Source organism: Eulemur rufifrons, chromosome 15 (assembly GCF_041146395.1).
Source record: "Eulemur rufifrons isolate Redbay chromosome 15, OSU_ERuf_1, whole genome shotgun sequence".
NCBI classification, from domain to species: domain Eukaryota; kingdom Metazoa; phylum Chordata; class Mammalia; order Primates; family Lemuridae; genus Eulemur; species Eulemur rufifrons.
In genome coordinates, this window is record NC_090997.1 from 44,855,198 (window position 1) to 44,869,623 (window position 14,426).

The following is a 14,426-nucleotide window of genomic DNA, read 5'->3' on the forward strand; positions in this document are numbered from 1 at the left end:
TATCAGCAATTCTGGTTTCCTGACCTCATTATTTAATACACTCAAAAACTCCTCGAGCTTTGACCAGAGGTTGATAGTGGAAAACCGAGTCATTTGTCATATATTCCCAAAAAGAACTTGTAATTTTTTTATGAGGATCCATCATTGGTATGTTTTTTAATAAATCTAAAATTAGTTGGGAATTATTAAAAAACAAGCTTGCCATTACATCAATGGACTTAACACCGTATACCTGTCCTTCCTGAACGAATTTTACTAAAAGAATGCTCTTTAATTTTCTTCCTTACCATCCTTCCATTTCCCCCTTTTATTTCCAAAGAGAAACTGGTAGTCTGGATAGATTCAAGGCATCTTTAAGAGAAAATGTCTTGAGGAGCCCCAAGGAACTGATGAAGTTAAGTGTGCCATCGTTAGTGTATGCTGTTCAGAACAACATGGCTTTCCTAGCTCTTAGCAATCTGGATGCAGCAGTGTACCAGGTAAGTGCAGTTGATGATAATGGAAAACACATCATCTTTTATGGTGAAAAGATTTTTTATTAACTCTTTACCACATTATCAAATATTTTTCTCAGTTTTATTAATGACATCAGAAATAATATATTTGTGTCAGACTGTATTAACTGAATTTATTAATTCATTGTTTTGTTTCTAGGTGACCTACCAATTGAAGATTCCCTGTACTGCTTTATGTACTGTTTTAATGTTAAATCGAACACTCAGCAAATTACAGTGGATATCAGTTTTTATGCTGTGTGGTGGAGTGACACTTGTACAGTGGAAGCCAGCCCAAGCTACAAAAATTGTGGTAAGAAACAAAATGCTTACTATAACTAAAATGGGAAACTTCCTTAAGTCTTATACACTTCAGTCACATTAATGCAAGCAGCGTGATTACATTCTTTGATTTAAAATAACTTTTGCCTTCTAGATATGCTTTTTTTCCCCTTAGCATACTATTATTAAGGACAGTACTTCTTGGCTTTCTGTTTCTTTGAGGAGTGTGTGCATAAAATGTGTCAGAGATGGAAGTTACCTTAGATGTAATATATTCCACCCCTTTGTTTTATGGATGACAAAATTGAAGACCAAAGACGTGATATTACTTGTCCAAAGTTATTACACAGTTATTAGTTAATAGCTAATGTGTGACTAAAACTGTGCCAACTTCCATACAGTGTATATCTTCAAAACTTCTAGATCTCTTTTAGACATCTTCTCAGAAACATTGGGCAAGGTTTTCTCCATTTATTTTTTATCTCCCTCAACTCGGTCTCTTATACTTTGGCACATATTCCCACAGTCAGTGATAGGGAAGAAGTCTTCTTACTGATAATTGATAATGAAAATAGGGCAGAAAATACCCTTTACTTCTTTTAGTTTTTAAGAGTTAATGTGAAGGTACATACCTGATTTTTTTTTAAAATATATTATATGCCTCAATCAGTTATTTCCCCAAAGAGAAGTAGGAAGTGGAACACTAGTGAGTAGCTTTCTGAAAGTCAGGGGTTTCCCTCTACAGTGGAATATGTACTCTTAACTTTTAGCAAATGCACCATGGTTCTCTTGGGAAGAGAAGGCAGCTAGGAATGTACAGAGAACTTGTGAAAGTTAGGAAGTCTGTTCCTCTTTAGTAGTTACTCTCTAACTTGGCAGAGAAATGTTTTTGTCTTCAGAAAATGAGTTTTAGATTAATATTTATTGTCTTTAGATGTGGAAGCATGCTTATATTCTTGGTGACAAAGCATTTATTAATATGCACTGCACATTTAACTCAGTTGTAGACCTTCAGAGAAATAACTTATTTGGCAAGTAAGGAAAACACTTAAAAGTTAAATATGAGTATTAAGTAACATTTTATACCATTAGAAAAGATGTTAGGTCCGTCTCACATAGGTAATGTATGTGAAAAGCTATGCTAAAGCTTGTCCTACTTTGGGGCCCCTCTAGAAAGTTCTTTCATATTTTAAACAGAATGCAGCTTCTTTGTAACTGCCTTTTAGTGTTCTTTGTTCTTGACAGAATAACTCAAATCCTTACTAAGTCCATGGGATGATCCTGTGAATGTTTGAGGACAGTATCACATCTCTACCCTCCAGGTCCCCTCCCTTCCCCATTTAAACAACCCTATTGTTTCTTTCTATAATATGGTTTCTAGACAGAGACTTTCCGGTCCCTGCCTCTTGCCCCTATACTTTGTCTTGTTTTTCTCTTCTAGATGCATTCATCTGTCATTGTTTCTCAGTATGTCCTAAGACTTCACACTAACTCCAGATGTTGCCTGGAGTAGTATGAAGTATATTTTGGTAATTACCCCCTTTGTTCTCAATACTAGAGACTTGTTAAATCAGCATAAGATTATATGGTCATGCATTGCTTAATGATGGGTATAGTTCACAGTTCTGAGAAATGTTTCATTAGGTAATTGCATTATTGTGTGAACATCATAAAGTGTACTTACACAAACCTAGATAGTATTGCCTACTGCTCCTAAGCTACAAACCTGTATAGCATGTAACTGTACTGAATACTGTAGGCAAGTATAACACAATGGTATTTGTGTATCTAAACATAGAACAGGTACAGTAAAAATATGGTATTATAATCTTATGGGACCACTGTTATATATGTGGTCTGTTAATTGACTGAAATGTCACTATGTGGTACATAACTGTGTTAGTTTTTTGAGGGAGGCAGGCAGGGTATCTATTCTGTAGGAGATTATACACAACTACATGTAGCTGTGTCACATAGTTTTGTCTCAAATGTGTCTTGAATAGTAGGCTTATTCTAAACCAAAATGCAGGATTTTTTTGTATTTATTAAGCTCATCTTGTTAGCTGTGGGTCATTGCTCAGCCCCTTGAGTGCTTTCCAGTTCTTATACATTATTAGCTGCTTCTTTGATTATTATGTTTTCTAGAGTCAACAGACACATCTTCTGGGTATTTACTGAAAATTTTAGACAGAATAGGACCAGAGTTCTATGGCTATGATTTTAGACTTCTCTCTAGCTTGATTTTTTTCTTGCTTACTAAACATCCATCATCTCTCACAGTTTTTATTAGTCAGAAATTTGAGGGTGCCTTAGCTATGTGGCTCTGGCTTGAGGTTTCATAAAGTTGCAGTCAAGATATTGGTTAGGGCTGCAGTCATCTGAAGGCTTGACTAGGGCTGGAAGATCTGTTTTTTTGTTTTTCTTTCACATCAGATGGGTAATGTGCTGACATCATAACATCTCACGTGTGTGAACACCCAATCATCACACTTACCAACTACAAAAGGATCTAGAAGATCTGTGTTTAAGGTGGCTCATTCATATGCCTGGCCAGTTAGTATTGGTTGCTGGTCTAGCTTGACTTAGTTCTGTTAGTTTGCATTTTTCTGTATGAGCATTCACTCTTTTATGAATAGATTTACTTTCAGCCTCTCTACATTTCTGTCTTGTCTACAAAGATATGCAAATCTGTCAAGTTTCTTGCCAAACATCTCTATGGAATTCCCCTCATCACTTAACACTAGGAATACTTTCGGTAAGGAAATTTGGTATGTTTCACTTTTAAGGAAGCCACGCTATTTTTCATTGATGACTTTTAAACTTTTTAAGTTCTTCAAATCATCTGTTAAGTCTATTCTAACATTTTCCTAGTAATCAAGGTAACAGTAATCACGATATGGCACTAAATACTAGCATTATTGTAAGTGCTTTATATATACTCACCAACTTTTCTTGGTAAAGAGACTTTTGAATATATTTAGCTGGAGATTCTTATAATAGCAAACCAGATGTCTTGGACTTCAGTCCCTTTTTAAATGTGTTTATTATTTAAATATTATTCAAAAAGAAAATGGAAACTAGATTCTTGCCATCTAATAGTACATTATCTAGCTCAAGAAACATACTCTTTTCTTCCTGAGTCAACATACTTTTAAGACCTGCTTTAATGTTTTAAAGTATTTTTGTAAGCCTCTACTTATTCTGAGTCTTCAACTTCTTGCTACTATTCTTAAATTCCTGGTTAGATTCCTCTTGGTGATTTGCAGTTCCTATAAAATCAGAATTCAGTGAAGATGCTCTTATTTATTCATGATCATTTATGTATTCTTTTATTCTTCATCAGAACGTCATAGTTTTCTTCAGTACCTCTTAATCCCTCTTGAACTGTTTTCTCATAAGCCATGGAATTCTAACTTGAAGTTTTATATTTTTGAATTTTGATTTATTCAAGACTGAAACACATGTCTCTTAACTGTGCTGTGGTTGGCTATTACTCATGCTAAGATGATGTGGTTGCTTTATTCCCAAGTTTTCATCACCCTGAAGCTTCTTATCAATCAGAATCAAGTCTAGAGAACCAGTTTCCATCACAATTTTTCTTAACCGTAGAGAGATTAAACTGGCAGGAAAGAAAGTCAAGAATTTATCAGCTACTCTATTTTTAGCAGTTTGAGCTTCCTAGCAGATGTTAGGATAGGTGAAATCTCACACTATGATTTTCTTCTTATATCTGTGGCAGTCTTGACATTTGTATTAGGCAAGTATCCATGGTAATCATTTGTAGTCTAGAGCAGTGGTTCTCAGACTTTACACAGAATCAACTGGAAGGTTAAACAGACTGCTGGACCCATCGCCATAGCTTAAGAGTCAGTAAGTCTGGCGTAGAGCCTGACAGTTTTCATTTCTGACAAATTCCGAGGTGCTGCTGCTAGTCTAAGGACCATACTTTGAGAAGCACTGGTCTATAATATCTTTTGTTTCTCCTTTTATCTTCATGCAAACATTTTAGACCAAGATTTCCCTCTTGGGTACTTAACATAAAGTAGTACCACCCTCCTTACATCAGGTTTATTTATTTTGAACAAGGTATAGGCTTCCTTGTCATATTATAGTCCTGAGTCTCAACCCTCTAGTTTCATTGATACTACTGACATAGTATTTCTCTCTCAGAAAAGACTGACAAAAGCTGATAGTTTAGGGAAGAAAGAAGAAAGAGTTGAAACAGTAGGTTGGAGCCCCTGTCTATGCATCTGTTAACACTTGTCTCACAGTACTGTGCTTATATATACTTGTCAATTTCTCCTGTACATGAAACTCTTTAAGAACTAGAGCTGTATATCATCTTTATGCATTTAGTATGTGTCTTAGTCCATTTTCTGCTGTTAGAATACCACAGACTGAGTAATTTATAAAGAACAGAAGTTTATTTGGCTCACAGTTCTGGAGGCTTGAAAGTCCAAGAGCACGTTGGCATCTGGTGAGGGTCACCCTATGGTGGAAGGTGGAGGTGAGCCCACAAGACAGAGAGGAAAGTGGGCTGAACTCATCCTTTTTATCAAGTACCCACTCTCTCAATAACTGATTCCCTTGATAATGGCATTAATCCCTTCGTGAGCCCTCATTACATAATCACCTCTTAAATGTCCCACCTTTTAATACTGTTACAATGGCAATTAAATATCAATATGAGTTTTAGAGTGGACATTCAAACTATTTAATACAGCAGTATATAAACACAATGAATCTGGTACGCAGAAGGTACACTATAAATATCTGATAAAAATTGAATGAAGTGGGGAGTCCTAGAAGCCAGCACTTCATCCTGTGATGGGGAATAAATAAGTTACTATTTCCAGGATTGATGCTATAAGGGCTTGTGTTAGGGTGGTGGCAAAAATTAAAATTAAGAAGCAGGCTGACTATGCAAAACTCTATGCTAGAGTATTTATGTACATGTTATATTAAGCATATACTAGGGCTGTGATTTGAGGGGCACATTTTTAACTTAAGTGCTCTGGTTAATTTCTGGAATGGTCTTTTGTTTGGTCTTATGCTGTAGAATATCTGTGTTATGGAACATACTTTTAGTAAGGCTATAACACAGATATTTGTATTCATTTCTTTGGATTCTTAGATAAATTCTATTAGTCACTAAAAATAACATTTAAAAATTAATATTGCAGGTGGAACAGAATCCATTATTAGGGTTTGGCGCTATAGCCATTGCTGTGTTGTGCTCAGGATTTGCAGGTAAATCATAAAAACATCATTCTATTCTTTTGTCATATTTTTTGAAAAATCACACTTTAAATACAGATTAAGTTTATCTTGTTTTATTCTCATTAAAGATTTATCTTCATACTTATATTTTAGTTCTGTGTCAACTGTTCTTCTAGTAAATGTGTAGCATTGTTTAACTCAGTTCAGACCTCAGTCCTAATTCATACTTGCAGTTATCTAAAAATATACTTGTTACTCTTGACCATCTCAATCCAGCCAAGAACACAAAAGTAAATGAAAAAAGACCTCTGAAAATGGAGGAAATTAGCTTTCAGAAAGCTCAAATACCTCTTAACATTTTTCTGGAACTGGCACTACCCTCAAGTTAGATCCTACTGCTTTAGGTTGTTAATGTTACCAGTTCAGTATCCGTTTTTCCCTATTACCTTAAGTCTTTCCTCTGCTTTAACAGGTTGGGAGCTAGGGAGTAGGAAGAGGAGATGGGTGCGAAGTACCTTAGAACAGTGGTCCCCAACCTTTTTGGCACCAGGGACCTGTTTCATGGAAGACAGTTTGTCCACAGGCTGGGGTCAGGTGATGGTTTGGGGATAATTCAAGCACATTACATTTATTGTGCAGTGAAACCTCTCTGCTAATGATAATCTGTATTTGCAGGTCCTCCCAGCGCTAGCATCATTGCCTCAGCTCCACCTCGGATCATCAGGCATTAGATTTTCATAAGGACTGCGCAACATAGATAGATCCCTCGCATGAGCAGTTTACAGTGGGGTTCCCTATCCTGTGAGAATCTAATGGCACCCCTGACCTGACAGGAGGTGGAGCTTATGCAGTGTGTGAGTGATGGGGAGAGGCTGTAAATACAGATGAAGCTTCACTCCTGCGGCTCACCTCCTACTGCCCGGCCCAGTTCCTAACAGGCCACAGACCAGTGTCAGTCTGTAACCCAGGGGTTGGAGACCACAGCCTTAGAACACCTAATACATAAAAGTAACAGACAAAAAGGGAGGGAAGACAACACAAAATTGCCAATATCAAGAAAACATGGAAGTCTGGATTTGTATGTGTAGGGATAAGCACTCCTCCAACGAATCAAGAAAAGATAAAAAAGTATGAATGAGTCTGGGCGCAGTGGCTCATCCCTGTAATCCTAGCACTCTGGGAGGCTAAGGCTGGAGGACTGCTTGAGCTCAGGAGCTGGAGACCAGCCTGAGCAACAGCAAGATCCCATCTTTACTAAAAATTGAAAAATTAGCTGGGCGTCCTGGTGTGTGCCTATAGTCCCAGCTACTTGGGAGATCTGACCAGAAGTTTGAGGTTGCATTGAGCTACAGTGATGCCACTGCAGTCTATCCAGGGCAAGAGGGTGAGACTGTCTTAAAAAAAAAAAAAAAAAGTATGAATGTTAAATGTAACATAGGAAATGTGTTTTGAAAATAGTTCCAACAAAGATGAACTTAAAGCTCTTTTTAGTAAAGAGTATATTAGTTATAGCTATATGTCTTTATTATTTATCTTTATTTGTGCCTATTTCAAGTTAGGGCTGTTTATTTTTGACTAGGAAAGTAGGCTGATAGGGAAGTAAAATATTGCTTGTAAATGAGATGTCTTACAAGAGGGGAAAATCTAAATTTTGAAATATACTTAGTAATGATAGAATTATGCTAACCTTGGTACCTAAACCAAAAAATTTGGAACAAAAATTGAGTTGCGCCCCAAATAATATACTATTTTATTTTGAAAAATACTTTTGAACAGTTGCATGCTTTTGTCCAACATTGTACGTAGTTCAGCCTTTCTGTACACACCTGAGGAAATTGAGGGTGGTTAGAGTAACTGAGCACTGAATAGTTAAATGTTTTTCCCAGATGGTAAAATCAAAGGTGGAGATAAGAATAGCTATTTTATGTTTGTCTGCATTCTTGGGTCTAACAAAGGTTAATCAAAAACAATCTTGCTTTTCATTAGACTTCTTAATTGATAAGTACTTTAGTGGCAATTCCTAAGTCTCTAACGTGGTATTTATACTTAAAATGAATACATGTTTAACAAGGACATTAAAGATTTTAATTATAAGACTTATAGCAGTAGTATATGATTTTTTTGGGGGGGGGTGGTGTCATGTACTACTTTGGAGTATTAAAAAAAAAAAAATCTAAAGACCCTCAACCCCAGAAAAATGCACATACACACAAAGTTTATTATCTAGTTGGGGAGTTCATGGTCCTTCTGACATTGTGTGTGAACGTGGCTTGTGGAACATTCCTTTAAAGGAAACTCAGCAAGTTCTATTTACATTTTCTTTTGGTTACATTACTCTGAAAAAATTCCAAGTGGTGATTATACAGGTTATTTTGCAAAGTTAGGAGTATTCATTACTAGGCAGATATAATAGAGATGTGATTAAAATAATTCACTCCAATGGTGTAGCTTTCCAGCTGACCACAGCAAGTCATTTATTGGTATTAAGTAGTAGAGAGCTTTTGTGATCTTATTGCTATAATAAAGGCAGAAACTGTTCTTAATAATTTAACAGCCTCCTGTTAAGTGTACCTTATAAAATTCCTACTTAGTTATATATTTTGCTTTTTTTGTTTTTTTTCTTTTGGAGACAGAGTCTCACTCTGTTGCCCAGGCTAGAACCTCAAACTCCTGGGCTCAAGCAATCCTCCTGCCTCAGCCTCCTGAGTAGCTGGGACTACAGGCATGTGCCACCATGTCCGGCTGATTTTTTCTATATATGTTTAGTTGTCCAGCTAATTTCTATTTTTAGTAGAGACCGGGTCTCGCTTTTGCTCAGGCTGGTCTTGAACTCCTGGCCTCAAGTGATCCCCCTGCCTCGGCCTCCCAGAGTGCCAGGATTACAGGAGTGAGCCACCATGCCTGGCCTAGTTATATATTTTGTAAAAATGCAAACTAGTAATGTTCAGTGTGCCATGTGTTACAACCTATGTAATAAATGCACATTTAACGAATGTAAAGTATGTTTGTTCCCCAAACCGTATACTTTATCTCTAGGGGATTGTTTTAAATTAATTTATAATAATCTTAATATTTGCATGTCTAATTTTCTTTCAGGAGTGTATTTTGAAAAAGTATTAAAGAGTTCAGACACTTCCCTTTGGGTGAGAAACATTCAAATGTATCTATCAGGGATTATTGTGACATTAACTGTCGTCTACTTGTCAGATGGAGCTGAAATTAAAGAAAAAGGATTTTTCTATGGTTACACATATTATGTCTGGTTTGTCATCTGTAAGTATCCAGGAATGAAAGGTTCTGAGTGGATCTGTTTTTCTTAAGTTAGATGTCCATTTTAAGCCGTTACAGCATTGTTGAAATTATTCCTTTGGTACTGTGAATACCAGTTTGAAAATGTAATTTTGGCTTTATTGACTGACTTTTGATTGTGAAGGCAAAATTACTTTGGGGATAGCTATGCCACAAAAGTATCTAATGTGTTAGCAATAAATGTGTACAGTTTAGTAGTAGACCACATAGCCCTTTGGGCATTGTTTTGGAAAAACAGTGTTACATAGGAACTACTACTTAATTTTAGTATAAACTCTCTCAGATGACTGCTTCTAAGTAAAATAGTATTTTCCTTTTCCTAGGCAAATTAGTATGGCATCTCTGGGGATGAAAATTGCCTCACTTTTATAGAATGTTTACTTTATTTGAGTGTTAAGATTTTATTTCTTTCTGTTTACAAGTTCTTGCAAGTGTTGGAGGCCTCTACACTTCTGTTGTGGTTAAGTACACAGACAACATCATGAAAGGCTTTTCCGCAGCAGCAGCCATTGTCCTTTCTACCATTTCTTCAGTAATGCTGTTTGGATTACAGATAAGTATGTCTTAGTTTGTATCAAGTTGTTAACATGAAAGAGCCTCACACTTCCATGATTCATTTCATCTCTTATTAAAAATGGCAGTTGGCCATAGTGTTTATAGAAATTCCTAGTTTTGGTACAATTTATTCCACAAGTGTAATTCATAGTTGTGTGGAGTGTGGCTAAGCAGTACTTAGGTTGTCTACATGGTCCTAGCACTTAAGTTGAGGGATGCCGGTTCTATGTGAAAGTGAGGAGGCTACTCTAAAAAGAGATTTTTTGTAGTCAAGGACCGTTTTTGTAGGTATTAGATACAGGACAACTTGAGTGATTCAGCGTTTATATAGTATGATGAGGTACTCAAGGATTTTAGGAAATGATTACTTTCAGCAATTGAATTAAACTATCTAGGCTTATTATTTAGAAGAAAACAGAAAACATTTTTTATTCCCCCCTTAGCTTATACCTTCCTGTTTTGGATTTGGATGTGAATTAGTTTTGAAAATACAGTCCAAATATAGATTTCGTCTTTTATAAAGATACCTTTGTTTCATTTAATATATAATACAAAACTCATTACTGTAGCTGGCATTCTGGCACCAGTGCTATGCTAGTCCTTCTATTAATAATATAATTTTCCAAATTCAGATCCAGCATTAAGTTGGCATCTGATTTATTTAGGCAATGATACTGACTTAACATTTTAGCGTGTTTTTCTGGTATAATTATTTTCTTTACTGATCAGTTATTATACCATAAACTAATATATTAAGAATATCTGTCAAATATCTACATTAAGTAAAAGAAACAGGCCTATATTACATTTCATTTTTATTTTTTAAGACAAGGTCTTGCTTTTGTACCTGGACTACAATGCTGTGGCATCACCATAGCTCACTGCAACTTCAAACTCCTGGGCTGGAGATCCTCAGCCTCCTGAGTAGCTGGGACTACAGGCATGCGTCACCATGTCTGGCTAATTTGTTTTTTGTAGAGATGGGGTCTCGCTACTGCCCAGGCTGGTCTCAAACTCCTGCTGGGCCTCCTAAAGTGCTAGGAATATAGGCATGAGCCAATGTGCCTGGCCCACATTTCATTTTTAAATTGACTCCTGTTATAAATGCAAATAGAGGAACACTAATGTTGCAGAAATCCTAGAAAACCATTTTATAGTATGGCTCAAATCTTGCCTGTACCATTTATTGGTTTTGCAATGTTAGGGGAAGTTATATAACCCGTACTATCACCTAGCTCCTAGGGTGGTTTTCAGGTGATGTGCTTAGAATAGTACCTGCTATATAGTAAATAATCTGCATATGGCCAACCACATAACATTTCAGTATTAGGTGTTTATAGGCCCTCCCTTAGATGTTTTTCTTACCTGATTTGGGTGAACTTTTAATTGTAGTTCTGATCCATCCTTATGTTCAACAAAATCCTATGCCTTTCCTCCTAAGGCATATTTAGGAACAATATAAAATGCTGTCGGTTAATGTCCTGTATTACTGATGGTCAATTAGGATATCTTAGCAATCTTTCAGTTAACTATTTAGATGTAAGTTTTTATTCCACCTTCCCTTTTTCAAAGATAGTCTTTTCTAGTTAGGGGTGAACTAAAATCATAGCTTGATGTCATTTCTCTTCATGCTATTTATAACAGCTATTACGACTGTGCCATTGTCCTCCATATAAAATATGGTTTGGTTTTGAAAGAATATACAGTTGTGACATAAGCATTTATTTACATAATGCCTACTTGTCAAGTTTGGACAAGTTACAATTCAGTTTCTTGGTATCCTGAAGATGGAAAAAAAAGGTTAAGACTAGAAGGAAATAATTTAATTTTATTCAATAAATTACTACCTTATCTCCTATTCACAAATCTGCAATGGTTTGAGTAATTGATCATCTAACTCTGAATATTGCTCAACTATCTTTTACCCTAAACCTTCACAGGTTTCTGATATCATGGAAAAATCACATTCCACTCTATTTTCTTTTGTATTTATATTTTTTATTTTATACTTATATATATTTTAAAAATTTGCATATTTAATAGGGAAGTTAGTATGTGTCCGAGTGGTCTAAGACAGGCATACTCGTGTTCTGAAAGCATGTAGTCTATGATTAACACTCCCTTGATTTTAGCACTTATTTTTCTGGCTAGAATGGATGACCTTTCTAAACCTTACTATCATAAAAACAGAACATTTAGCTTCATTTCCCATGTGATCTGACAGTATAAATACACAATTTTAAAAGTTTTCAAAATCTTACACTGATCATTGTTGTGAAGTTTAAAGATACAAATAAAACAAATACAGATAAAGGTTTTTTTTTTTTTTTTCTTTTCAGCACTCACCTTTGCTTTGGGTACCCTTCTTGTGTGTGTTTCCATATATCTCTATGGATTACCCAGACAAGACACTACATCCATCCAACAAGGAGAAATAGCTTCAAAAGAGAGAGTCATTGGTGTGTGATTTCAGCTTCCAGTGAGATTTCTACTAAGACTAAACCATTTGCATTAAACTAGAGCCTTAAGTCGATCCCAGAAGGTAGCTTAAACAAAAACAACAACAAATTAACTGATGGCATAAAAATTAAGAAGAAAGCTATCTGAGTGAATTGCTAATACAGAGATTTAATGTGGAACTGTTTGGTCAAGCTGTTGTTTCAGAATGAAGGAATTTTATTATTGTATATATATATATACAATGTACATAAAAAGTATGGAGGTGATACGGTTTTAAAAAAATCATGTGAGGCTACAATATTCAAGGTTTGGGACAATGTTTAAGGGTTAAAGTGCCAAAGCCATTTCTGTCCTAACTGTTCTCTTGTTCAGGTACCAGGAGAGAAGGACAACCCCTCCTTGTTCTCCAATTTACGTACAGTATTTTGTCCCAGCAGCAGTAAAGACCTATACTCTTTTCTTAGAAAAGAAAGGCAGAAACAAGACAGGCTAGTTCAGAAACAAACTGAATGTGTAACTTTTCAAAGTGAATCTATTTCATTACTCGGACAATGATTTCTGGGTGGTGACTGAGTACTCCTTTAGTGCTGTATTTGTGCCATTCATTGTCTGGTTCATATTTCTTTACTGTTAGATGATATACTTTTCTTCAAAAAAATTTCTAATGTCACTTTTGTATTTTTTTAATAAAGTATGTTTAACTATTGGGCTCTCAATAATTGTGAAATTTCAGTGTTTTAAAAAAAAATTTCTATAATGTTAATGGGGAAATTCTGGGGATATTCAGCAATAAACTTAATTTATTTATATGAATTCTGTTTAATCACTTTTTTGTATGTAGATATGACTAAGATAATGTAAAAACATTAAAAATAATTTTTTATTTTCTATATGTGGAATAGTATCAGTTAAGGTTCTTTGTTTGCAAATAATAGTTATCAACTGACTCTGGCAAGCCTTAAGCAAAAAAAGGAATTTTAGCCAGGCATGGTGGTACACACCTGTAGTCCCAGCTACAGAGAGGCTGAGCCGGGAGGACGGCTTGAGTCTAGGAGTTCAAGGTTGCAGTGAGCCATGATCATGCCACTGCACTCCAGCCTGGGTGACAGAGTGAGACCCTAGGTTGTAGGAATTAACGAACAGTCTTTTCAGTGGGCTGCTTCTGTAAAGATTTGGCTCTACTCATTACTCTCCCTGTATCGTTTCATTCAAGATTCAAATACTCAGGAGGCAACCACTGATTTTGGAAGGGGAAAGTTTCTCCAAAGAAGTGGAAAGGAATATTAAACATGCAAAACATGTCCCTACTGTACATTTTTATTCTATGGCTGGTTTCTGCTAAGGGAATTTTAATGCTATTTTAAGTGGAAAATTAGCAATCTGGAAGCTAGTTTGCTTAAAATTGAGACTACATGGATAAGTCCTCTCTAGCACTAAGACAGTAAACCATACTTGTGTATATAAAACAATTTTCATTCTAACTAGAGAAGCTTTGGTTCATGCTAATTTGCCTCTCTATTTGTAAAAGTAGATTGTCATCGGTATTCAGAAGACTTCTATTAGCAACATTTAGAATAAATTATAGCCAACCTGAATGGAAATGCTGGCAGATGAGGATGAGGGTCATACTGATAAACATAACACATCCTACTCATGTTACCTAACCCATGCTCATGTTACCCCAATCAAGTCACACAAAATATACCTTACCAATATGCAGATACATGAAGGAAACTAAGAAACTCCACTTTAAATTATAGTTCAATAATGGACTACATTTTACAAAAAGATCCTAATACAATGTCCAAGTAATTCCTTGCTATTCAAATGTACTCAGTTCCTGAGTTCACACAGTAAGAGTTACCTGTATATATCAACTAAAAGGTAAGCATAAGGTCTGATAACTGCTCTCTCTGGGAGTAGCTGTCAGCTATATTGGCAAAAAGATGCTTATTTCTGATCGCCCTATATTTTATTAAGAACTAGTCACAATTAGAGGAAAATTGAGATTTTTTTTCCCCCTCACCAATTACTCGATAAAAACAGATCATTTATAAGGAGAGTTTCTAAAACGAATGACATTGTAATAAACTTCAAACCAGAGTT

General features: G+C 35.7%; 1 protein-coding gene and 1 pseudogene across 3 annotated transcripts in view; one reads left to right on the forward strand and one right to left on the reverse strand.

Annotated features, from left to right (window-relative positions):
* Positions 1-13,133, forward strand: part of SLC35A1 (solute carrier family 35 member A1) — a 32,884-nt gene extending 19,751 nt beyond the window's left edge. The window contains exons 3-8 of one of the 3 annotated variants that reach the window (XM_069487805.1): positions 320-479; positions 655-807; positions 5,960-6,026; positions 9,093-9,269; positions 9,728-9,862; positions 12,200-13,133. In XM_069487805.1, the coding sequence (XP_069343906.1) occupies positions 320-479; positions 655-807; positions 5,960-6,026; positions 9,093-9,269; positions 9,728-9,862; positions 12,200-12,327 (820 nt within the window). In that variant the 3' untranslated portion in view covers positions 12,328-13,133. The remainder of the gene's footprint in view (positions 1-319; positions 480-654; positions 808-5,959; positions 6,027-9,092; positions 9,270-9,727; positions 9,863-12,199) is intronic. The other 2 variants (XM_069487807.1, XM_069487806.1) reach the window with 2 other exon arrangements.
* On the reverse strand, positions 3,204-3,285 carry LOC138396217 (small nucleolar RNA U13; annotated as a pseudogene).
* Positions 13,134-14,426: the final 1,293 nt, after the last annotated feature.